The sequence below is a fragment of the Zea mays genome, chromosome 2 (assembly GCF_902167145.1).
Source record: "Zea mays cultivar B73 chromosome 2, Zm-B73-REFERENCE-NAM-5.0, whole genome shotgun sequence".
In the NCBI taxonomy this organism is placed as follows: domain Eukaryota; kingdom Viridiplantae; phylum Streptophyta; class Magnoliopsida; order Poales; family Poaceae; genus Zea; species Zea mays.
This window is the reverse complement of record NC_050097.1, coordinates 110,977,663-111,003,900: the sequence shown is the minus strand read 5'-3', so window position 1 is coordinate 111,003,900 and position 26,238 is coordinate 110,977,663. Positions and strand designations below refer to the sequence as shown.

The 26,238-nt window shown below is 48.0% G+C and overlaps 3 protein-coding genes and 2 non-coding genes across 25 annotated transcripts; 2 read left to right on the top strand and 3 right to left on the bottom strand.

Annotated features, from left to right (window-relative positions):
• Positions 1–1,180: 1,180 nt before the first annotated feature.
• On the bottom strand, positions 1,181–3,685 carry LOC103646835 (uncharacterized). 20 transcript variants are annotated; one of them, XR_004856298.1, is made up of 5 exons: positions 2,965–3,662; positions 2,539–2,867; positions 2,348–2,426; positions 1,763–1,846; positions 1,324–1,654 (listed from the first exon to the last, which is right to left on the bottom strand). XR_004856298.1 is itself a non-coding variant. In XM_008671480.4 (3 exons), the coding sequence occupies exons 1-3, from the start codon at positions 2,994–2,996 to the stop codon at positions 1,297–1,299; spliced, it is 492 nt and encodes a 163-aa protein (XP_008669702.1). In that variant the 5' UTR covers positions 2,997–3,676; the 3' UTR covers positions 1,181–1,296. The 20 variants fall into 20 exon arrangements, 2 of the variants coding, with proteins under 2 accessions (XP_008669702.1, XP_020403973.1); XR_002267241.3 differs by having other exon boundaries at positions 2,591–2,867; positions 2,947–3,596; XR_002267240.3 differs by having other exon boundaries at positions 2,947–3,594.
• Positions 2,427–2,512, bottom strand: LOC111591076 (small nucleolar RNA U36a). The gene has a single exon (XR_004856837.1). It is a non-coding gene; the product is annotated as a small nucleolar RNA U36a (small nucleolar RNA).
• Positions 2,564–2,703, bottom strand: LOC111591077 (small nucleolar RNA snoR134). Its single transcript, XR_004856838.1, has one exon. It is a non-coding gene; the product is annotated as a small nucleolar RNA snoR134 (small nucleolar RNA).
• Positions 3,462–4,811, top strand: LOC103646834 ((R)-specific enoyl-CoA hydratase). Of its 2 annotated transcripts, none has more exons than XM_035965330.1 (3): positions 3,462–4,159; positions 4,251–4,353; positions 4,468–4,811. In XM_035965330.1, the coding sequence occupies exons 1-3, from the start codon at positions 3,875–3,877 to the stop codon at positions 4,608–4,610; spliced, it is 531 nt and encodes a 176-aa protein (XP_035821223.1). In that variant the 5' UTR covers positions 3,462–3,874; the 3' UTR covers positions 4,611–4,811. The 2 variants fall into 2 exon arrangements, with proteins under 2 accessions (XP_035821223.1, XP_008669700.1); XM_008671478.3 differs by having other exon boundaries at positions 3,558–4,159; positions 4,251–4,387.
• Positions 4,812–15,595: 10,784 nt separating this feature from the next.
• Positions 15,596–18,105, top strand: LOC109944254 (uncharacterized). Its single transcript, XM_035965329.1, has 2 exons — positions 15,596–15,794; positions 15,894–18,105. Exons 1-2 carry the CDS (start codon positions 15,755–15,757, stop codon positions 17,156–17,158), a joined length of 1,305 nt encoding a protein of 434 aa, XP_035821222.1. The 5' UTR covers positions 15,596–15,754; the 3' UTR covers positions 17,159–18,105.
• The last annotated feature ends 8,133 nt before the right edge of the window (positions 18,106–26,238 follow it).

Here is a 26,238-nt window from a genome sequence, read left to right as displayed (position 1 = left end):
GAGTTCACATAGTTATATATACCCCATAGGAGTAATTTATATAGAATAACTCACTATCCTATTTATTATAGTTTTTTATATAGCCAACATTTTATATCTACTCTTTATTAAATTTTAGGGAAGAAAGTCTCAATTCGTAACTTGTTATAATACGCTTGAGATTTTAAATCTTTAGGGAATTTAACTCACCAAGATACGATTTTGGAATGTTACAGTTCACAACGAGAAAGTTTGTGAGATCAAGTTTCTAAAATGACATAATTCCATCATATAGAGACCAAATAAGAGAGTTTGTGAGACCAAGTTTCTAAAATAAGTCCCATGAAGTCAAACTTATAAAAAAGATAGATCAAAATATGGAGTGATTGCTAAAGTCAGGCATCAATAAAAACTGGATGTGCTCCATATAAATTATGATAATTCGTAGCAATTACTAATGTTTAAAACCAACAAATAACCTTTCATTTTTGTTGTTAGTGTGTCAAATCATTGCTGCTCCATCCAATTTAGTAACCTCAAACACCATGTAGTAAATTGCGCCAATGTGGTCTCAGAAACGACCTAATGCTTGCAAGAGCCAAGAACGTCGCAGAAACGACCTAATGCTTGCAAGAGCCAAGAACGTCGTGCTGTGCTTGGGTTGTAGCCTCGGCCCGTAGTGCTGGCCCGGCCCGACACGATTATTTTTTTTATTTTACAAAAAAATGTATATACCTATATACAATTTATATTCAATATTAAAAACATCTTAGCGTGATGTTCTACCGGTTAGACAGTTTCACCCAGTGTCTCCTGCCCTTCTTCCATCAGGGCATAGGTTCAAACCCCACCTCCTGCATCATTTTTTAACATTTTACGCTGATTTAATTAAATGGATCGACGGGCTAACGGGCTGGGCCGTCACAATTAGCAGGCCGGCATGACGTGCCTGTGCCATAGTTGTGGCCCGCGTGCATCTAGCCCGTGTCGGACGTCGTTACGCTGATTTAATTAAATAGATCGACGGGCTAACGGGCTGGCCCGACACAGTTAGCAGGCCGGCATGACGCGCCTATGCCATAGTTGTGACCCGCGTGCATCTAGCCCGTGTCGGACGTCGTTTGGCATCTATAGACGTGCAACGAATTAATTTAAAATAGCTGTGAGGGGTTATTTATAAAAAAATGACGCATGATGACCGTTGAAACTGGTGCTTTGAGTATAGTATAGATAAGTTGATAAAATATGGTCTACATATGTAAGTATGAATCAATAGAAAGAAGATCATGCACACCTTGTATCTATCCTAACAACAGTTTATAGGTTCAGATATGACCATATAGGTAAGTACAAAAACCTGATATCCCTGTTACTCGCAACAGAAACCATGAAGAGTACCATATGTAGCTCTGAACACCAAAACAAAGATATGTGTGGCATGTTGCCTTTAAAAGGTCTAAACAACATACAAGACAATTTCAACATAAAGAAGATGTGAAACATGTAATCCTTCAATTTCACTTTGTCACAGAGGGCGACAAGGAGATAATGGCCCCCATCACCATGTGGCACAATTCTAAACTCGCTGGCAATGCGCAACCTATCATCATCCGGAAGTGGGGCGCTTTCAAGGGACGGTGACTCCGGGTCGCCTTTGTCGTACAAACTTGCCGACCTAAAGACCAAAGAACTGAGAATGTGAGTGTAAAAAACTAAAGTAAACTGCAACCTACTGCAAAGTGCATGATCAATTATACCAGAGTTTTAATTTTTGTAAAATTACCAAGATGATGAAATCCACAAGCTGATTAAGTGCATAGAAACTTTGATCTTGCAAAAGAATCCGAACATTTTCCAATCACTCATCCTGAAATGCATGTTTAAGAACATTGTTTTGGTATGGAAAACATATCTGTCAATAACTCAATATCCAATGAGACACACACAAATATTCTATTAAACAACAATATAATGGACTGACAATGGAATATCAGTAAATTACCAACTAATAAGCACAATTGTTCAACATCACAAAGGAGTTCAAAACACACAAAGCAGAGCCTGGGTAGGAGCATATGAAAATTCATTTAATTTGGCACAACACATCCACTTCATTCTACTTAAACTTTTAGCTTATGGTAAAACTAACACATACCAGCTACCAAAAAAGATACTAATCAATCACTGGAAGCACAAATCTAACATCCTAACCATACCACTCTCTCAGTCTCACTATTAACAATTCAAACATAGCCACCGGTGTACAGAAACTCATTCCTATTATTTTTGTAGAAGCTAAACATTCCCGCTAGTAATTAGAAAAGCACAAAAGGAAATGGTAGCACACATAATAGTTCATGATAATCACATGTTTATTCAATTGTTGTGGTCAAAGTCTCAACATCTGGAGGCAACTCCTCCCCTTTTTCTTCCTCATCCTTCACCTCCTACTCATATTAAGAAATTCAACCATTAATTTTCCCTTTCCATCATAGGATACATCAAAAGAACTGGTAATGTATAATCACTGTCGTCAATCGATCAAATGAGACAACAAACCATAGAAATGATGCAATGCGAATATATGTGTATCCATTGCTTTGACACAAACCAATCACAAGATTCGTCATGATCTGCAACATTGAATGGCATGGTGGATCTAGCACAGGAATTGGGGCTTCCTTCTTAAAAAAACCTGACGAGCCTAGGGTTAGCATCGTGCAGAAGCCGAGCTAAGATTCATCAAATCTGGAGTGATGTTAAAATAAAACAAACACAACACATGATAACAAAACCAGCACCAAAATACTGTCCACAAACAACCGGAGGGTAGAAGTAAGTCGATCCGGGAAATGAAATCCTCTCGCCTTTCGGATCTTCTTTGTGATCTAGGAAAATTAAAGGAAAAGGGACAAAATCTCATGAAACACTGAATTTGGAGGGGAGACAAAATCCAACAATTCTTACATTGAGTTGTCGTTGCACCTGGTCTCTTCTTGGGCGGCCGTGGGGGCCATGTCCCGCCAATCGACGAGAAGTCCTCTGTGATCTCCTGCTTGGACCTCGTGACAGAGGACGCCAGCTTCTTTGCTTCCGTCGTCGGCACAGGCGCGCCCTCTGCAGCTTCAGCTGCGTCATATGTATGGCAAGTCTCCACCACAGGGTGTGCTGGAGGAGAGAGTTGCCTCGTCTTCCCAGCAGCACGTCGCCACAACCACCATCGATGGCCTCTAGCCCCGCTCCACCAACCGACCTGTCATGCCCCCGTCGCCTACGTCGATGCGGGCGAAGGCAAGATCTGGAGGACGCCAAAGGGGAGGAGGGTGAACCAGGAAATCATGTGTTTGGACGGCGAAATAATCGGAGATGTGAGGGGATCCATCCTTATCTGGCTTGGGATGCGTTAGTCTCGACGTGAGTGGTTCTCGGGTGAGGGGATCCATCCTTATATGGACACGGTGATCTTGACAGTGGGGTGGTTGCCGGGTGCCGCTCTCGAGGTGGGGGGAGGGGCGGGCGCGACGGCCACGGACGTTGCGGGCATCATGCGGCGAGGGGGGTGGGGGCGACACAGTGATGTATGAGCACGGTTGCCGCACGCGGATGACAGCCGTCACGTCGGTTTAACACACGCCAGAGGGGGGAGACGACGGAGATCGGGGGGGTTGCGGGCGCGGTGATGCGGGGCAAAACATGATGCACGGTGTAAACGCTTACACACCGTGCTTATAGAGTAGTAGGAATTTTGTTGTACCTTTGCACCAATGCTATATTTTATTACCTTTTTGTCATGTTAAGTTTAACATTTGGCGCGGGGCTTTGTTAGTTTCTGGATCCGCCACTTCATCCCTTGATTGCACAGAATTCCCTCCCAATCGACGCCACCACATCCACGATGCGCCTCCGCAGCCGGGCAATCTTTCCCCTCGTCCGCACCACCGCCATCACCACGTCGGCCGTGTCTTCGCCGCCGGCGGTGCTGAGCGTAGGCCACGCGCTGCGCGAGCGCCGGCGCTTCACGGAAGACGATGTGGCGGCGTACGCGGCGGTCAGCGGCGACCGCAACCCGGTGCACCTCGACGACGCCGTTGCCCGCGAGCTGAGCGGGTTCCAGCGAGGCCGCGTGGTGCACGGCATGCTCGTGGCATCTCTCTTCCCTTCCGTCATCGCCGCAAGCTTCGTACGTACGCTCCTTTTTCTTTCGGGCATTCCGTCCAACAGCGCGTGAGCATGTAGTCTCATAGTGTGGCTTCGCCTGATGGTTGGTTCAGCCTGGCGCGGTGTACGCGAGTCAGACGCTCAAGTTTGCCGCGCCGGTGTATGTCGGGGATGAGGTGGTTGCTCGAGTCAAGGCACTCAACATCAGGATGATAGGTACGACGAACTGCAGCACGACAAGCCGATATCTGTATGCACCTGCAAGCCTTGCTCACACCTTTGCATTAGTGAAGACCTCAACCTAACTTAACTATCGTTTGCTCTGCGCAGCGTCAAGTTCGCAACCAAATGCTTCATGGACAAAGAGGAGGGCTTGGTTGCAATCGAAGGCGAAGCAATGGCTGTCCTGCCTACACTGGAGCTCAGCTCTCAGTCGACTAGCAACTAATAGTGGCCTGGAACCGGGTGACTAGTCAAATGTTTCTGCTGCTTAATAGTAGTTTGAGTAGCACAATGCTTAAGCTAGTCAGAAAATCTTATGTTGTCCGTCAGGAACTTATCATACCCAACCTGGTAATCCGTCTCCTAGGAACACTGTAGGATGTGTGTAAACTAAACTTATGTAACCTTCACATTATAAGCGATGAGTGAAGTAAACCTGTTGTTTATGCCTATGAATCTCTGTGATTAAGTGCAACGTACAATTACTCATCCATGAACAGTGCCTGCTCGTTGATCCTGTACTATCATGTCTCTTAACTTCTGGCTACTGCCATATGATCAGGTGATTTCACAAACTCCCTGTATGAACCATTTGCATCTCGCCAAGTATCAGATAGAACATGTGGGTAATCATGATGATTCCTGATAAACTCTTATATTATATTGCTCTTGATATTAGTAAAGTAATTATTATCTAAAACTTCAGAAACTGGTTGCATGATTGCAGGTACAGAAGCAGCCTTTTGCTATTCATGTTTCTGAAGCCGTCTCCTCAACACTGAGCACTCATCTGAAACATAGATCTTTATTTTCCATTTGTATAGAATGGTGTTGGCAACTGGAATAATGCTATTGTTGAAGTTTGGAAAACTGGTAGCGTAAATACTCTAGTTGACATGTAATTTTCTAACAACATAAGGCGTTTTGTTTGAGGACTGACTAGACAAATTTATTGCCGGCACTTGAAATTTTTCACAACACTCCTCACTGTCAATCGCAAGCTCCCTGATGTTTGCTAATCTGCAGGACATTATGTTTCTTATTTTCTGATGTGGCATGGCTTTGTAGTTAACAAATTGATTTTTGGTGTTCTTTCTTGCCTAAAGTATATACTTTTTTTAAATAGACCAACACCAACCTAGGTGGAGTCAGGTGGTATTTTATTAAGAAGAAATCTTAGCCTAAAATTGCTTCTTGGTTTATTTTACAGTTATCAGCATAGCAAATTTCAAAGGAATAAGGATCACAATGCTTTAGTTATCATTGACTTGCTTCTTGGCATTCTCTGGTACTGGCTTACCATTTCGTTTCCTTTTCGTGTACGTGCAAATAATTCAACTCCAGTACCCAACAAGATACTTGAAGACATATGCTGTGATTGTACCTTTATTTTTATTTCAGGAGATCAAAGAATAGTTTGATCATTACTTCATCAACACACTAGGTGTATGCCCGTGCTTTGCTACGGAGTCAACGTGTATTGGTAAGATACATTGAGATGTAGAAGCATTAATTGTCGTTCTATGCTCATGTTGCATCTTTTAAAAGTTAAGTAAGTTTACATAGCTTAAAAATCTGGTAGAGAATATAAGAACATCATATTTGCGAGTGCAATATAATTTTTTTTGCTACAATGATTGAGTCAATAAATAGCATAGGCATATATAGGTGAACGGAATGTAAACATCGCTTGGTCCACGTCAAATTCGTTGTTCACGGTTGTGAGAAGTTTCTCATCAGCAAAGATTGAGTTGGCCCCACCAAGGAAGCAGAGTGCTTGCATGGCATGGAGAACAGTATTCGGCCTGCTGAAACGCTCACCATTGCCCTGGCATCACGATCCGAGCAGTAACGACCATGCGGATCATTCCCCAGATCTCTACATCCTGGTGTGGAACATTAGTTAGTTTGTGCAATCGAAGACTCGTATATTAGAATTCTTAAAATACGACCCATTTTGCTATGCTCTCTGAGCTTCACGGTGCCACCACGATTCACGTCGCGGCACGCGTCAAGCGTCCGCAACCTCTCCCTCATGCTCTGGCCTCCTACGCCTATTCCTTTTCTCACTGTGCTCCACCAGCTCGCACCCGTGGTCGGCCTCCTCCAATCCTCCCCCACCATGTACCTGCAACACACCTTCATCCTTGGCAGGCACGTCCCTCGAGACATTGTCGCCTCTGTCGGGTGCGCCATCGCAGGAATACAAGATCACTAATATAAGGACTCAAATTTTCTTAGCTTTTTAACTAAAATTGTCAAGATCACTAAATTAAGGACTCAAATTTTCTTAGCTTTTTAACTAAAATTGACATTAACAGTTTTTAACTAAAATTGACATTAACAGTATATTGACATATGCGTTATTAGGCTATTCAAATTTGGTTTGGTATACAAATAAGGTTTGCAAAGTAGAAATATTTCCTTCAAAATGCATGTCGACTTTAGCATTTCCATTTTTTTGTTTACAATCACGTCTATATGAATTTACCTGTTAATTGAAGTATTCTGTCTCTTTCCACAATTTGCAACACGCTTTGTAGAATCACTTCGACATGCTAGCTTGCTTTTCTCACTTGCAACAATACAGCTATTTCAGGAATTGTAGCAGATGAGGAAGGCCTGAAAGCTCTCAGCATTGATGCATAGACATGGATACTTAGATTCTTTTAGCTTTTGGTAGCTTATTTATTCATGTTGTTTACTTTGCTTTCAGAACACATCGGTAGTCTTTTGGAGTGAGAATCTCACTATATTATTAGGTTACTTCGTGATTATCTGTATTGAATCTGTCAAATTAAAGTTTTTTTGTTATGGACATAAATTCCCTATTATTGGTACCACAATCAATGATAAGTGTTTGTGTTCCATACATATGGTAGGGCAGCTAATATTCTCAAATAAGTATTACAAAATACCAATGATGAGTCATTCAACTGTCTCAATACCAATTACTGTCTCAAAATTTATGCAGTGATAAATGTTTGCCACGAGGAGGATGAGTGGTCCTCCACCATGGAGTCGACCTGCGCCTGCTCTGGCTCACTCAAAGTACGTGGTCTGTGCTATGCAGGGACAAGAGTGTGTCATCAGGTTTATAAAAACAATACAATTTTGTGGAATCTATTGATCCCGACTGGTTGGTCAGGTCAGCAACCATTGATTCAGTTTACAACGACTACATATCGGCCAAAGCCAGGCAACCACCACGCCCGTTGCTGATCTGTGCTTTCATGGTGTGCAGAGACAACGTGGAGGTGCCCAGTCTAGAGTATGAACCTGAAGAGGAGCAGCAAGTTGTCGCGTTGTTGATCGGAGCTAGCGTTCCAGAACCGAGTGCGCTCGTGCCGCCGGCAGGACTGTGTCCTGGTGTCGCTTGGTGGGTCATAATACGTGTGTGACAGACTCAAAACACAATCACATTTCCAATTCCAGACCACAGAGAACGCACTGCAATGCGTTGTGTCTGAACTTGCCACTGTTCCTGTAGTTCATGATCATCCTACTGCTGAGATAAGATTATACTTACATTTTATGTTCATGTTCCATAGATACATTCATCTATATACACACGTGTATCTCCATCATGATATGCAATTAATATCTAAGTTACTGAGTTTGCTACTCACATTGATTTTATCTACACACATACATATATCTTCATCATTATACACAAGAAATATCTGAGTTTCTGCGTTCACTATACACATTGGCTTTGGATAGTAACAAACCAAATCCGCATTTGCCTTTTATAAATTGTTGCAGCACAAAATCACAGATCAAATGCATTATCCTTGCTTACACATGCATGCCTTCAGGATACACATCTTTAGTTCTGTTCATATGGGCTACCATGTAATTAGCAATCTATGCCCTACCTCAATATGCATATTTCTGTTCAGACAACAACCATAGTTAAATAACATGTGTCCGCCCTACTCATTTTCTTTCATTGTGCATTGACTCATCTCGATAATATCCTATTTACTTACCGGTTCCATAGATGTTTCAAGCCATTTAGGTTGTGTCACCAGAGCAACTTGACCTATGTGCGCTACCTCCGTCTCGGCCAGCTGAGGTCTAACCTACCCTTCAAAGTTTAAACAGACACAAGCATAGCCTGGACGCACACTGACTGTACTCCTTATGACAAGCATAATAATCATGGGCGAAGTGGACACCTGACCATATATCTATCTTTTCTTTTGTGATTAACAACTCTTCTGTACTAATCAATTAATTTTGGTTGAGGATAATTTGAGAAGCTCCTATTTTTTAATTAATAGGTATAGAGGAAGTAATTGAAGAACATGACACATCATATTATGTATGCCACAATAAAGTTACTTTTTGTTGATAAGAAATTCAGAAACATTATCTGGATCACATTTAGATATATAATATATTTTCCTCATTTTCATAGCTAGACTACCAACTGCTATTTATGTTGAGAACTGTTAGCAAAACAATAGTGGTTCAACCATTCTCAGACTCCTTGTGATCTCTCTAGCTAATAAATACCCCCTCATTCCACATTATAATACATTTTAACGTTTCTAGATTTTTGTTATCTATGTAGACATAGTGTATATCTAAGTGACCATGGATGGAAAGGGGAAGAAGCAGTATAACAACTAATTCTTCCAAAAAATAAAGATATGGCTATCAGTAAGCTTAAGTAATATGGAAGGAAAAGGGGGACTTTCGACAAAACCTTGATGTTTGTGTTCACAATTTTAGAAAGCATAAAAGTTGGTAAGGAAAAGTCAAACTCAGTTGTTTTAAAACCATACCTGATTTGCTTTGACGGTAAGAATATTATGTGGATCGAGCTCTCTTGTTGGCATCATTGCAGCTTCTTCGCACAAGGCTCTCAGGTCACTACCAGAATACCTTACAAACGAAATGTCAGGAACCAGAATTCTATATCCATGTTTTCAGAATAGAATATATAATAGAAAGGAAACACAATACCTTCAGTCTCCACAACAAGTCTTTCAAAATCATGGTCTGTCAGGAATCAGTTCTAGGTTACTACTGTGCCAAACATGAAAAAAGATGTCCTACATATACAATCACTACGATCAAGCAGTTATTAGGAGAAACCCTGGACCTAAAGCACTTACCCGACAATATGGATGATTGTCGTTTGAGCTGATTTTGCAGACGTAACCTTCATACATTTGGATCAGGTAGTGGCTCATATATTCTTTTTACCTGTTTATCAGACAATAAAACAATGGTATTCAAGATATAGAGAAACAAGGCAGCATAGTAAGGTGTTAATGAGAAAATAAGTGTGCAACAAGCCACCAATCGTCCCAAGGCCCATCTACCAACCCCTAACTCATTCATTGGCTAATACAATAACATAACCGAATAGTGATGCTACAATATCAATGCATTTGATGTTCTTGTCATGCTAAAGGAGGAAGAAGACATGCTTCTATATGTGAAGGAAAGGAAGGCAAAGGAATACTAATGATAGTGGCAGGCATAATTTCTTTTCAGTGTGATCTTAGGTCAACTGTTTTCAGCATAATGATGCATATAATGTCTGCTTTGTGCATTTTGTAAGATGTATTGCTAGCTATATAATAACAAATTTCAACTTGGAACCAATCTTGAGACAGTTGACTGAGCACCTTTCTCGGCAATCACAAGTGAATTTTCCTTGACCAATATCGAACCCATCGATAGCTGTGCAAGGAGCAGTACATACACTCAGCGCCTAGAGCATCACCAACCCAGTAACAAAGTGAAGGACATCCCAGGCAATCAGCATGGGCCTCCTACCAATAGAGCTTGCCACTGCCCCGGAGAACGTCGTGATGACTGTTTCCCAATGAGGGACATGGCAATGATGAGGCCCTCAATTAGTGGCTCACTCTACAAGTTGAATTCCTTCTTTATGTACAAGACCGCTCCTGGAGAGATCAGACATCAGGTTAGTAAGGTCAGAACATAGTCAACCTATCTATGTCAGTCCAATTTTTAGCACATCTTGATTTGGATGGCAGGAAATTTTAGATGGAGAGATCATGCATGGTGCATCCACTAATTTTTTCTGAATCACTTAAGAAAAACAGATCCAGCCAAAACTGAAATACTAACATCCAACATCTTCATCATATGTTGGAAGGATCTGGTTTTTATGAAGCCTAATCTTCCAATACTCTATGAAGACTGATCTTTCGAGGTTCGGTGCTCACGAGGCTTCACGCATGAGTGCGTCGACTTTGTATTTTTCTTGATGATAGATGTGCAGGGTGCCACATAAAAAAAGTGATAGCTCTAGTCTTTGACCATTCTGCCTAATTCTTAAATATTCAAGAAGTCATAGCGGTAGAAGAGGAAGATAAACAAGGGGGTGGGCAAAAGGAGGGAATGCAAGGGCGGGCAGACCTGACTTCATGTCGATGCGCTCGACCCTACCGTAGCGGTAGAAGAGGCGGTCGAGCTCCGAGTGGCGGGTGTCATAGTCCAGGTTCCCCACAAAGATCGGCCTCATCTTGTACAGTAGTATCCCCCTTGGTTCCATCGGATGGAGCAGCCCCGGTGTTGTCCCCGCCGCCAACAGCTGCGGCAAATACCTTCTTTTTTCGTTGTCAACTGCATTTGTTTTGAGAAACCAGAGCCGTGTTTCTCACCATGTTGTTTCTAAACATTTTAATTTTCTAGGGATGCAAGGCTTGACCCAAAGGAAATTGTGACAGGCATAGGCTTGAACATTACAGTTTTGTGCCACTATGACAGGATATTCATCAATTGCTCAGCCATGCAAAAATAGTTCTCACCTATGTGAAATTCTTGTTGTCTTCCTTTTATGTCATATACCTATCTGCTTCCTTTTCATCAAGTTGTCCATTGTATTTAGATTTTGTAACTGCTCATCTATCAAATTAACATGCACCGTTCCTATGTCCAAATAATATCCAAGGATAGAGAGGACAATCAAATAGGCGACTGTATTTTCAATAAAATCTATTCAGTAAACTCCACAGATAACCTAAGAGCAAAAATTGTAGGTGTTAGTAGCTTACATATTTATTTGATACTGATGGCCTTTTTGCAGGTGTGCAGTCCAACGTTCAACTTTACATTATGAACATCAAACTTTCCATTGTACATTACAGGTATGGATATGTTAAAAATTGTATATTAATGTTAACATCATATTAAATGTAAAATATATAGCATTTCTAGAAATGTCGGTTTCCTAATTAACTAAAGGTTCTTTAGTTGCACATAAAGAACAGAAAAGGTTCACACTGAATATGCAGAGCATATAATTTTTTTGGGGGAATGTTAGATTTAGAAAAGGGCCCATTTACATAGCATCTTAACTTCTTAAGCTTATTAAAGGAATACTACAGTTGCAGTACATCAAGGATCAACTTTGTAAGAACTATGGAACAAAGTAACCAACAAAAAGATGACAGGAGACAAAAAATAAACTTCTTCAAAGAACAGCAAACATGATAAAAAAGTTGAAAGATAAGATGAAGCAGAAAAATATGACATATGACAATATATTAAGGAGACACTAAACATATGGAAAGAACTTTTGATTAAGTTGAATAGCATGATTCCTAGGAGACACAAAGTGAACCTAGAAAAAGAAGTACCAAGAGGAAAGCAAAAAAGTGAGCTAATTCGAACTGTGAACAACAAAAAACTCGTGCCTAGTCTATCATTTGATAAAATAACATTAGTACATCTTCATTGAATAACGACATGGAACTCACTGCATAACAGAGAATATGAACTAATCCAAGTGCTGCTCCATCCGATGGAACCGTGATGAGCGATGACATCGGACTCGGCCAGACCTGTGATTTCTAGAAAAAATGCAGTGGACAACGAAAAAAAGAAGGTTCTTGCCGCAACTGCTGGTCGCGGGGACGACATCGGGGCTGCATCCCTAGAAAATTAAAATATTCAGAAACAATGTGGTGAGAAACACCACCCTGATTTCTAGAAAAAATGCAGTGGACAACGAAAAAAGAAGGTTCTTGCCGCAGGCTGGTCGCGGGGACAACATCGGGGCTGCTCCAGCCGATGGAACCGTGATGAGCGACGGCGTTGGACTCGGCCAGACCTAGTATGGTGATCGGCGCACAAGTAGGTTGTCGGTCGTGCATCAACGACATGGCGGTCACGCTGCTACTGGCCACTGAGCTCTGCAGCAACAACACATGGTGTATTTCTTATTTTACATCCAGACAAGCCAGCTCACTTCCTCAATTAAAAAAATTAAGAGAATAATAACTGTGATCAGTTCGACGATAGACAATGGGTCGCTGGTGACAGTTGACAACATCCTGGTAAAATGTAGAGCTGTTCATTGGTGAAGTATGTATAATGTGTAAGCTGCAAAAGGAAACATGTTAAACCAATAAAACAAGTACTGAAAGACAGGGAGCCAATAAGAAGCGAATGTATACCTTATACTGAGTACTGTAAGGTGAGAATTCATTTCATCGCTCGGCATACAAGCTTGGTCTTGGTAGCACTACCCATCGACTTAAGCTTCTGCACTTGCAGAGTCGTTGCATGAACATAGTAGGATGAATTTCAGGAGTCCAGCCAAAATAGTAGTAGAACCTAAAAAAGAGAAATTGAGTTTTTACCAAAATAAACTGCGGAGGATCATTGATGCTAGAAGAGCCCAAACGGACAAAAGGCGATGGCTTGTTTCGTCTGCGTAGGGGATGTGGCGTGGGCGGTGTGCCCCGGGGGTCAGCGTGGCGGCGATGGCCCTGCTCGCCGTCGCGGCTGCCGCACACTACCCATCGACTTCAGCTTCTGCACTTGCAGAGTCTGCATGAACATAGTAGGATGAATTTCAGGAGTCCAGCCAAAATAGTAGTAGAACCTAAAAAAGAGAAATTGAGTTTTTACCGAAATAAACTGCGGAGGATCATTGATGCTAGAAGAGCCCAAACGGACAAAAGGCGATGGCTTGTTTCGTCTGCGTAGGGGATGTGGCGTGGGCGGTGTGCCCCGGGGATCAGCGTGGCGGCGATGGCCCTGCTCGCCGTCGCGACTGGCGCACACTACCCATCGACTTCAGCTTCTGCACTTGCAGAGTCTGCATGAACATAGTAGGATGAATTTCAGGAGTCCAGCCAAAATAGTAGTAGAACCTAAAAAAGAGAAATTGAGTTTTTACCGAAATAAACTGCGGAGGATCATTGATGCTAGAAGAGCCCAAACGGACAAAAGGCGATGGCTTGTTTCGTCTGCGTAGGGGATGTGGCGTGGGCGGTGTGCCCCGGGGATCGCGTGGCGGCGATGGCCCTGCTCGCCGTCGCGGCTGCCGCAAGAGCCGCCGCGGGGGATCCCGATCCCGACGACCTTGAGCGCGCGTAAATGTCTCCGCTCTGCGACGCCGACGGAAGCAAGGGAGACCCTGGATGCCTGGACTTCGACTTCTCGTATAGGAGGAGCAGGAGAGAGGAATACCTCCCCGCAGAAAACCCTACGAAGAAACCGAACGGTGAGCGGACCCGTCCCGGGGCTGGGGTTTCGCCGAGCAACGAATGATCCACGACGAAGAAATAAGAGATCCTGTATAGGAGGAGCAGGAGAGAGGAATACCTCCGGTGTCGTCGCGTTGCGTCGCGCGGACGAGTGGAATCTGAGAGGAAGAGAGGCAGCGACCTAGGGTTGAGGGGCTTCTCTTCTCTCCTGCAGTTCGGCTATGAGCAGAGTACGTCAACAGCACGCGCCGCGCTGCCTGTGTTCCGGAGAGGGAGACGACCGAGGGGATCTGGGGGCGACGGGGTTTGCAGCGGGCGGCCGCAGGGAGGCGGGGGCAGTCTACAATAGGCTCTTAATAGTTAGTAGAGATATGCGACCACAAACTACTTCCCGGCAACCATATGTGAATACTGGATCCCCTGCTATAGTGATATTGGATTTTCAACCAACCTAAAAGGTAATTTATCAGGAGTCATATTCCATTGTCATTCCTTTCCAACCTTATCCATGGTTTTGTTTGGGGATCAAACAGGCTGCATTAGTCTTGCTATGTCCCTAAGCATTAGTTACATTTTGTATGCAACAAGAAGAGTCAGGCATGCTTGGACCAAAATCACTTACCAGGCCTACTGATCTGAAACTGACAAGATTTCGATCTTGAAATTTGGCAGAATTATCTAGGTAATACCCGATGGCCCAAATTTGCTGTAGGATGAAACTGCACTCTGGAATGGTCAGCCACACACTGCACATATCTCGGGTCCTTTAAAAAAACAATTGAAAATTGCAAAACAAGTATCTATTTTGCAAAAAAAAAAAATACAATAGATGCCTATTTGCCACTGTACACCATGTCTAGTTTGAGAGTTATTGTTACCTATTAACATAGACCTATAGATTAAAAAATGTCATGTAACACGCAAAAGAAATAATTTAGGAAAATGTCATGTTACTAGATCAAGGAGAGAAGAGCAGCCCGACCGAGTACACTGCCTCCACCCAGATTTGGTACCAGTGTGCTGACCACTTCTGGCCTATGGTATCACAGAGCTGAAGCCACGAGTGTGATCAGTGCATGATTCTCCTGTACAGTAGGAGTGGAAGAGGGAAAAAAAACTCTTTCCGCCTCAAGCTATAATTCATTTTAGACTAATTAAACATTCATTAATTAATATATGAATGTTGTTTGTATGTATGTCTATATTCAATATCATTTAATCGAATGTGGACTGAAACACAAGGGCTAGAAAAAAATGGTTTTTTAAATTGGTGTCTTTAGTTTTGGTGGTGTGCTCACCTATACTTTTAGTCCTGTTTTTTGCATTTAGGACGGAGGGAGTAGTTAACAGTGGTCTGGACCACCCATGTGCATCGATGGTGCGATGCTTGATAGTGCAAAGGTATGCAGCGAATGGTAAGATAGCTAGTGGGGGCAGTGGAGTGGTACATTAGCTAATCTTCTCCCATGGTGCTATTACAGGCAGTTTTGGCTTTTAGTTACGTACTACTGAGGATGATAAGCTTCGTCGGCTTGTCTTTGCCTGCAGCAGCCCACCCCCCCCCCCCCCCCCCCCCCCCCCCCCCCCCCGCTGTCATATGGTACAGAGCACTTTTTTATTGGTGGATGAATATCATATGGTTAGCAAATTCAATGGACCATGTGCACTGACGGCCAAGCATCAACAAAACGCTAATACTTAATTTCTCCATGTTCATTATACGGTTTGGTGTGACAGCATAGCATGTATTTGTACTCTGTGCATCCACATCTCGCCGTCACATGCTTCTGATTGTTGTTGTTGTATATATGTGCTCGATTAGTTGGCTTAACAGTTGCTGTAAGCAAGCAGCGATCCAGCCTGGGTGATCTTCGTTTCTGTTTCTGCTGCCACTGCCGCCGGGTACATGCATGGCTAATTTCGGTCCTCATCAACTAGGGGATACCCGCTGTACGTATATAGTGTATGCATTGTTAATTCTAGTCAACAGTTTATTTGAGACGTTGCTCTATTTATTTGATGCATGGCTTACTTGATGGATCAAACCAGTGGTGGAGCCAAGAGTCGCCGCCGGACGGCTGCTGGACTTCTGGAACGCATGGGCAACGGAGATCCTCGTAATCCTGAGCCTCACGCAGCAGGTGGCCCTCCTCTTCTTCTCCGGGATCCGCCGGCAGCAAGGCCGCAGCCTCAAGAGGCTCTTCCTCTGGCTGGCATACCAGTTGGCGGACAGCACCGCCATTTACGCCCTCGGCACCCTCTCCCTCATTAGCACCCTGCGGCAGCACCGGCTGGTCGCCTTCTGGGCGCCCTTCCTGCTGCTGCACCTCGCTGGCCCTGACAACATCACGGCCTACTCCCTCGAGGACAACAAGCTGTGGAAGCGCCACCTGCTGACTCTCGTGGTGCAGGTGCTGGGAGCAGGGTACGTCATCTACAACCATATCGCCGGCGGTGGGATCCTCTTCTCGCTGGGTGCAGCCTTGATGACAGCTGTCGCGGTCGCCAAGTTCTGTGAGAAGAGATGGGCTCTCCGGTGCGCCAACTTCGGCGTCATCCGGGAGTCTTTGGAGGCGGAGGACGCCGAGCAGCTCGGAAAATGTGCTCTTTACCTGGAGGGCAGAGCGCCTCGAGGAGGGTTCAAAGGGAAGGTGGTGGAGAAGGAAGAGTTCCTCATGCTGCGCACGCACGCCGTGTTCCGCGTCTGCATGTCCGCCATGGTGGATTCCTCGGAGAACCCGGGGAGCTACATAGTTGACATACTTAGGTACCTGAAGGAGAAGGAGATGAGGTACATGTGGACGCTGGTGGAGATGGAGCTGTCGCTGATGTACGACATCCTGTACACCAAGGCGCCCGTGCTCCACACTCTGCCTGGCTACTGCATCCGCGTCGTGTCGCCGCTCGCCGTGGTTGCTTCCCTCCTGCTGTTCCAGTTCTACGGCAGGGAGGAGGGGGACAGGACCGCGGACGTCGCCATCACCTACGCCTTGCTGGGCAGTGCCTTCCTCATGGAGACGACGGCGCTGCTGAGCGCGCTCTGGTCTACCTGGACGTTCTTCTTTCTTTGCGCGACGCGGTGGAGTGGTCTTCGGCACTCTGCCCTGTGTCTGAAGCGGTGGCACCGGCTTCGTCGCATGATCCTGTCGCTCCGCCGGCTTGCCCACAGCACTGGAATTGCTGGCTTCTTCAGGCTGTCAAGGAGGTGGACGGGCACCATGGGGCAGTACAACATGTTAAAGATGTGCACTGCGAAACCTGGTTGGTTGGCACTTGGCAGGCTATGGCATGCCGGCTGTTGGTGTTCCAGATAGCTTGAAAGACTCGGTGGTCACTTGCATTTGCATAGAGCACATGGTCAAACGTGCGCACATCAACACACCAGGAATGGTCAGAGCGAGTTGGGGCACGGAGACACTGCGGAGCTGGCAGGAGGAGAAAGGCATTAGTATTGATAGCAAGTTCCTTGGTTCTGAGCTCCAAGAGGGGATCATCATCTGGCACATTGCCACTGACGTCTTCCTCGCCAGAAGGCAGGCTGAGATCGAGGGCCGAGATAAAGTGGAGGAAGTGTAGGTACTGTCCAACTACATGATGTTCCTCCTCGTCAAGCGACCTGACATGGTGCCGGGCATTGCTCAGAACAAGCTGTACCAGTGGACCAAGAGGAGTGGACCAAGAGGAGCTTGGCCACCAACGTAGCTAATTCTGACGTCGTCAATCCTGCCAGCGCCCTATACGACATGGATATCACCGGAGTTCAGGGGCATCGTCTGGGGCTAGCAATCAAGCTGGCTAGAAATCTGGTAAACACCAAGAACGCGCTGGAACTGGTCTACGAGGTCTGGGTCGATTTTCTAATCTACACAGCCAACCGGTGCAGCAGGGAGTCACATGCCAAGAAGCTCAACAGTGGTGGTGAGTTCACAACCCTTGTATGGCTTATGGCGGACCACCTTCACCAAGTGGCCGTCAACACGTTTGTTTGCGCTCTTTTGGGGCGAAGACAAAGACGCTACCCTTCGCTTCAATCCTTCGTCAACCTCGTTGTACCAACGGAAGCAAAACGACCGGCGAGGTCCACCCTTCGTCCTCTACAGTGCAAGATGAAGGCCTACAACGGAGTCGCCCCTTCCCTCGCCCTCACCCAACCTGGAGGCCCACGTGAGATTCGACCCATTGTAATAGGCCCCGCACAGAGAGCGTGTGTTACGGGCCCGATTTGTAATGGCTTTTCTGTAATGATAGTCTGTAACCCTCCCTTATGAGAATATTCTGGGGATAGTCCAGGTGTCTGAGGGCACATACGTCCTTACATCAAGACATTGGGCGCTCAGGCACCTATAAATACCCCCGTACAATGCTCTTGAGAGGCTGGATTAACAGAGCAATCGCCATCTCGAGTTAAAACCTTGTTTGCATTCCTTTCACTCCCCCGTTGGATTATCTTGCCCAGGAGAGCAAGTTCCAACATTTGGCGCCCACCGTTCGTGCTACGAACAAACCACCCGCGATGGCACCCAAGCGAGCTAGCTCGAAGGCAGTCCCATCCGTTGACGAAGCAGCGAAGGCGGCGCTGCTAGCCGAGAAAAAGGGCAAGGCCCTTGCAGACACCACCCATCAAGAAGCCTGCGAAGACGACGCTGTCAGCAAGAGACAGCGCAACGACCAACCAACTCCCGAGGGCAGCCTCCGCACCTGCAGCTCCGGAGGACAGCCACAGGAACCACCCCCAGGCTTCGCTCCGCTAGAGGGCGAGGACGCCACAGAGGACGGCGAAGTCATCGGCGTTTTAGCAGAAGAACAGCTACAGTTGCGGGCCCTCCGCATCAAGAACCGCAACCTCCAGAAGCAGAAAGAAATCCTCGAGGCCAAGCGCCAATGTGTTTTCGCGCAGGCCAAGGTGCGCCAGATGATACGAGACGAGGAGCAGAGGGCTCAGGAACTCGAGCACGAGATTGCGCTCATGCAGTGCGAAGGCCAACATGATCTGCAGCACGGCCCGCCCCTCCAACAGCGTGCGCCAGTCGGAGACCTATTCATTACTTAGCGCGGACCCTTCATCCCGCACGCCGCAGCATTCCAAGGCATCAACTACCTTGATGAGCGGAGTCCCCTGGCGCCGCAACTGCAAGTGTCACCATGGCCCGCCAACTTCAGGGCAGGGACCTACCCCAAGTACAACGGCAGCACCGACCCAGCACAGTACATCATGAGCTATCAAGTCGCTGTCGCATCATCCGGAGGGGACGACGCCACGATGGCCAAGTCCTTCATCATCGCCCTCGAAGGTCCGGCCCTAACCTGGTACACCAGATTGCCCCTGTTGTCCATCGACTCCTGGAGAAGTCTCCGAGACAAATTTCTGCTCAACTTCCAAGGGTACCACCCAGACACCGATGTCTTGGCCAAACTGTCACTCTGCAAGCAGCTGGAGAAAGAAACCCTGCAGGAGTACTACTGCAAGTTCCTGACTCTTAAGTCACAACTGCCTTCGGTCGACGACCAAATTGCCATTCACTACGCCATCAGTGGCCTTCGGGCTGGCGTCCTTTACAGTCATTGCATCAGGGACCCACCCAAGAACCTCCAAGAGCTCTATCAGCTGTTTGAAAAATATGCCAGATCTGAAGAGCTCCACCAGCGCAAGGTCGAGTCCCAGAGGAAACCCAAGGACCCTCCGCAGTCCAGCCGAACATGGACAAGACCTTCGCAGTCCGACTCCGGTCGGGACAGTCGCAGTCAGCAGCAGGTGCATAACATTGCCAACCAGCACCCCGCCAGTGAGGCCCCTCGCCGTCAAGATTACCCCCCCAGGGCCGCGGCAATGGCACCCGTGGTCGGGGCCGAGGACGGGTGCAGAAGCCGCGCAGATTTTACTGCCTGTTTCACGGCGAAGGCTGCACGCACCCAACGAGGGACTGCCCGGAAACAAAGGCCACCAGGGACGGGATGTCTCGGGCGAACCAGCCGACAACCCAAGAGTTGTCGCGCACACATATCAACACCACCTCCCACAACCATACAACCACGGCCCCACTCAGCATCCACCTAACCACGCATACCAACACCACCAGGAGGTACAAGTCGTACCACCTCCACTACCGCCTCCGCACCCGCATCAGCCAAACATCCACCACCCAAATCACCCCCAAGCACCAAAACAAGAAGACTTCGCTGATCAGCCGTATCACGGAGTCATTCACATGATCACTGGGGGGTCCAGTGTCGACTTCGATACGAAGCGACAGAAGAGGGACCACTACCAAAGCATCAACCACGTCGCCGTCACCGGCCCAGTCGTGCAAACGAATTGGTCCCACGTGCCGCTGACCTTCGACGCCAGAGATGTTGACCTACGCAGCGCACCCCACATTGACGCCATGGTAATCAACTACAGTGTGGCAGGCTGGGACCTGCACAAAGTCTTAGTTGACAACGGCAGCCAGGCGGACATCATTTTCCTCCATGCCTTCGACTGCATGGGCATCAGCCACAGTTTACTTAAACCTTCGGACAACCCCCTATATGGCTTCGGCGGCAAGGGCACCTTTCCTATGGGCAAGATAGAGCTACCCTTGTCCTTCGGTGTAGCACCCAATGCACGAAATGAGCAGGTCACCTTTGACATCGTCGACATGGTATACCCGTACAACGCCATAATGGGTCGGGGCTCCATCAACAAGTTTGAAGCGGCCATTCATGGACTTTACCTATACATGAAAATATCGGGTCCGCAAGGCGTGATCACAGTCTATGGCAACCAACAGACTGCACGCAACATTGAAAGAGACTTTGTTCCAGGGCAACGGAATGTACACTGTCTTACGACGCAGCCCGAAGTCCCCGAGGCTACCCGCGCAACCGCCAACGAGCATGAAAAGGCACAGCTGCAGAGCAACGATGGAACGAAGACAGTTCCCTTTGACCAGGCAACGCCCAAACAAACGGTCATCATAAGCGAAGACTTGACTTCGCAAGACGAGGAGAGACTCATCTCCTGTCTTTCCAGAAATAAGGACGTCTTCGCCTGGTCTGCCCTCGACCTGGTCGGAGTCAGTCGCACTATCATCGAACATAGTCTGGGCATCGACCCTTCGGTGCGGTCGAAGAAGCAGAGGCTGCGCAAAATGTCTGATGAAAAAACAGAAGCCACCAAAGCCGAGGTACATCGCTTGCTTGAGGCCAATTTCATCGAACCAGTCGCCTACCCTACGTGGCTCGCTAACGTAGTCATGGTGCAAAACAAGAGTGGCAAGTGGCGGATGTGCATCGATTTCACCAGCCTCAACAAGGCCTGCCCCAAGGATAATTTCCCGCTGCCTTGGATCGACAAGATCGTCGATAGTGTGGCCGGATGCGAAGTCATGTCACTCCTTGACTGCTTCTCTGGCTATCACCAAATATATATGAAGGAGGAAGACAAGGCCAGTACCAGTTTCATCACGCCATTCGGCACATATTGTTTCGTCAGAATGCCGGAGGGACTAAAGAACGCTGGGTCCACCTTCTCTCGCCTAACCAAGACAGTGCTCGAGAGCCAAGTAGGCCGGAACATTTTCACGTATGTGGACGACATCATCGTCTCCAGCAAAAACAAAGAGGATCATCTAGCCGACCTCGCAGAAACATTCGCGAACATGCGGGAAGCACGACTTCGCCTAAACCCTGAAAAGTGTGTCTTCGGAGTTCGCCAGGGGAAGATACTGGGCTACCTGGTGTCGCACCGCGGGATCGAGGCCAACCCGACTAAGATCCAGGCTATCATCAACATGATGCCTCCGCAGTCAACCAGAGACGTCCAACGCCTGACAGGCAGATTGGCCGCCCTCTACTGATTCATTTCCAAGTCCGCAGAGCAAAGCCTACCTTTCCTCAAGACGCTACGCGGCGCAAAAGACTTTGCATGGGGACCAGAGCAAGCGACAGCCTTCGCATCACTCAAACAACACCTGTCAGAGTTGGCAACCCTTACAAGCCCCGACCCCTCGCTACCTCTATTGCTCTACGTCACAGCTTCGCCACACGCAGTCAGCGCAGCGTCGGTCCAAGAGCAGGACAGAGAGGGCACAACTCGGTAGTGTCCAGTTTATTATGTCTCCGAAGTCCTCACGACTTCCAAATGCAACATGACGGAGTTGGAAAAAATTGCCTACGCAGTCGTCATGGCATCGCGCAAGTTGCGCCACTACTTTGAAGCGTTCAAGGTGTGGGTCACCACGGACAGGGGACTCAGCGAATTATTCAGAAATCCGGAGACGTCCGTCCGTATCGCCAAATGGGCAGCCAAACTCTCTGAATACCACATCACCTGCGAGCCCAGGATAGCAATCAAGTCGCAAGTCCTCGCAGATTTCATCATCGACTGGACAGGGCCGGCACGGCAGCAAGAAGAGCCCTCAGAGAAGGTGTGGACCATCCACTGTGATGGTGCATGGTGCCATACGGGGGCAGGCGCGGCTGCAATTATCACATCACCAACCGGCGTCAAGCACTGATACGCAGCACGCCTCAGCTTCGCTCTGGAATCCGACAGGTGCACAAATAACATAGCAGAATACGAAGTCGTTATCCTAGGCCTTCGCAAGATGAAAGCACTCGGCGTGACCACCTGTATAATCAAGACAGACTCCAAAGTCGTTGCTGGCCAGATCGAAAAAGACTATTCAGCAAAAGACCCTGCACTTCTGCAGTATCTTACGGCCATTCGCAGTCTTGAGAAACAATTCAAGGGTTTCACCCTACAACATGTGGACCGCGCTAGGAACGAAGAAGCCGACGCGTTAGCCAAAGCAGCAGCCAGAGGCGAAGCCCTGCCCTCCAACGTGTTCTACCACGTCATTGGCACACCAGCCGTCCGCAACCTAGAGGGTCTGCAAATAACCACCAACGCCGAGGGGCATCGCATTGTCAACCTCATCATGGCCGAAGAGTGGTGGGCCCCAATAACCCCGTTCTTGCAAGGATATTACCATCCAGGTGATGTCAACGAGGCCAAGCACCTCAAACACTGAAGTCGGGACTTCACACTTATTGAGGGTCAGCTATACAAGAAAGGGATCAGTCAACCCATGCTCAAATGTGTCACAGAGACCGAAGACCTCCAGATCCTGCGCGAAGTCCACAGCGGCACTTGCGGCTCTCACTCGAGGCCCAGGGCCCTCGCTGCCAAGGTGATCCGTCAAGGTTTCTACTGGCCCGCTATAATCTGCGTCGCAAATCGAGTCACGAGGTCGTGCGAAGCCTGCCAGAAGTTCTCTCCCCGTTCGGGCAACCCCTCGCAATTCACAAAGCTAATCGCCCACACATGGCCACTTCAACGTTGGGGGCTAGACATTGTCGGGCCACTACCCACGGCCCAAGGGAACCTCAAGTTCACCTTCATTGCCGTCGAGTATTTTACTAAGTGGATCGAGGCAAGGGCAGTATCCACGATAACGTCGAAGACTGCCTAGAAATTTTTCTGGCAAAACATTATCTACCGATTCGGAGTCCCGTCTGAGCTCACAGTCGACAATGGCAAACAGTTTGACAGCCAGGACTTTAGGGACTTTTGCTTCTCCATTGGCACGAAGCTTGCCTTCGCCTCAGTATATCACCCACAATCTAACGGCATCGTGGAGCACGCCAACGACAAGATTTTCATGGCCATCAAGAAAATGCTTCTCGACGACAAGAAGGGTAAATGGGCTGACCTACTACCTGAAGCAGTCTGGGCGCTGAACACGACCGAATGCCGGGCGACTGGATTCACTCCCTTTCGCCTGCTATACGGATCGGAGGCCATGACCCCGCAGGAAATCAAACATGGGTCACCATGGACAAGCGCTTCAGTCGTCCCCGACATAGACGAACCAACTTCCAAAGACCTCATCAACAGAGACCGTGTCTTCGCCCTGCAGGCTCTCAACAAATGCCAAGCTCAAACGAAGTCCTGGCACGACCACGCAGTCGTCCCAAGAGAATTCGACGAAGGGGACCTCGGACAACTCGGACAAAGTCACGAGGCAAGCTGGAGCCAAAGTGAGAGGGTCCTTTCATCGTCAAGATGAAGGCGTCCCCCAGCGCGTACAGGCTAACAACGCCATCCGACGAGGACCTAAAGCATTCCTGGAATATCGATAATCTCCACAAATATTTTGTTTTTAATCCTCAGGGCTAACACACCCTTGTAATTCACCAAACAATATCATTCCGACCCGCACTCTTTTCCTCCCGGGGGGTGAGGTTTTTAATGAGGCGGAGCCATGTAATATACCTGCAAAAATCCCCCGCAAAAACTAAGGCACAATATGTCGAAAAAGACCGCATCAACGGTCTTCGGCATTCGACCACACCGACGTCACCGCGAGGGGCAGCACTGACTACCCTCTCGTGCGACACTCCGCGCAAAAGTCGCCTAAGGGTGCAGCCGGACTAGCACAATAAGTGCGCAAAATTGAAGTCTTTTCCAAAAGACTCTCCGTTCAAAAGTCGCCTAAGGGTGCAGCCGGACTCTCCGTGCAAAAGTCGCCTAAGGGTGCAGCCGGACTAGCACAATAAGTGCGCAAAATCAAAGTCTTTTCCAAAAGACTCTCCGTGCAAAAGTCGCCTAAGGGTGCAGCCGGACTCTCCGTGCAAAAGTCGCCTAAGGGTACAACCGGAATAGCACAACAAGTGCGCAAAATCGAAGTCTTTTCCAAAAGACTCTCCGTGCAAAAGTCGCCTAAGGGTGCAGCCGGAATAATAGACGCGCAAAATCAAAGTCTTTTCCAAAAGACTCTCCGTGCAAAAGTCGCTTACGGGCGCGGCCTGAACAACACAACAAGTACGCGAAGATCGAAGTCATTCGCAAAAGACTCCGTGCAGAAGTCACCTATGGGCGCGGCCGGATCAACGAAGGCGCGCAGCCTTATCATATCAATTACGGTTACATACACACAGCGAGGACATCATATATTACATTGGCTCAGCCTTCGGGATGATACCCATCTCCCTATAGTTGAACAGCATTATCCTCAATTCCTCACCCTAAAAAAGATTTCGCAGCTCCCCCTCACCTACACTCACCCCAATCGGCGAGGACAATAATTCTCGCTTACCAGTCCCGTCCACGCGAAGACAACCACTCTCCATCTCACTACGATGACGCCTACCGCTTCGCTACAATCCACTCACTCTCCGTTTCGCCACCGCCCTTCGGCGCATATACCCAGTACTCGCGCTCGTGAGCTCCTCGGAACCCTCCGAGCGTGGCGAAGGCTCCGCTGCAGCCACATCTAACGCTGCAAAATAATCCAAGTCCTCGTCTGAAGACTCCTCCGTCCACGCAATCGAACTCCCAGAATCATCAGATTCAAAACAGTTAGACACAGAGCTAAATGAATCGTCATCAGCAGCCACGGTCGAAGCCGCCACAAAAATAGCATTGTCAGTAGCGGTTGCGTGCGCAGGCCCAAACCTCAGAACCTGCGTAGCAACCGAGGTTCAGTATCACATAGACAAAATTTACAAAATCCTCAACACCTATTCAGCCACCTGCGAAGGCCCGGCCGCGGCTGTGGGGTCTTCGGCCGTCGGCTCGGCAGCCGACTCGGCCACCACCTTCGAGGCGTCTTCGCCCGTCGGTGCAGGGGCTGGTGCGGGGTCTTCGCCGGCCGCTGTCGGCGCGGGGGTCGCCGAGGGGCCTTCACCGGCATCAGATGGCGGCACCGGATCGACCTCCGCGGCCTCGGGCAGCGCGCCGTCCAGACCACCAAGGTCCTCGACGTCTTCGGCATGTGCCATCTGCAACAGCAGCACACTCATTCAGCAAAACCACACATACCCACACATATAACCACACAAAAAACAGCCTTTACCTACTCTATTGCCCGATTGGACCGCTCCCCTCTCGGCCGTGCGGACCCCACATCCTATCGAAGAGCGCCCCACCGATTGCTTCAGCACAGGGTCTTCGACCTTGAAGATTTCACGTTCAAAGTTTTCGTCCGCTTGGTCGAAGACTTCGTAATGCCTGCACCCCTCGCGGAACAAAGCATTCACGGCCCCCTCGCAGGTGACGAGGGAGCCGAAGGACATGAAACCCGTCACAATGGTCGGGAGCACCAGCAGCTCCTCCTGCAACCATTCAAGGAAGCAAAGGCCCGCTTCTTGGCCGGGCACTTCGAAGTCAGCAGTCCGCACACCTAGCTCCTGGTACGCGTCCACGAACTGCGTGTGCGTCCGCTCGACCTCCGCGCGCGTCGAGGCCTCGACCTTGTCCACGCGGCTGCGCAGGGCGTTGAACCTCGCCTCCAGCTCCTCGGCGCGTTGGCGGGCGAGACTGCCCTCCGCCCGCGCCACTTTGGCCTCGGCCTGCGCAGCCTGCGCATTAGCGAGGACCTTGTTCGCCTCCCTCCTCTCCTCCGCCAGC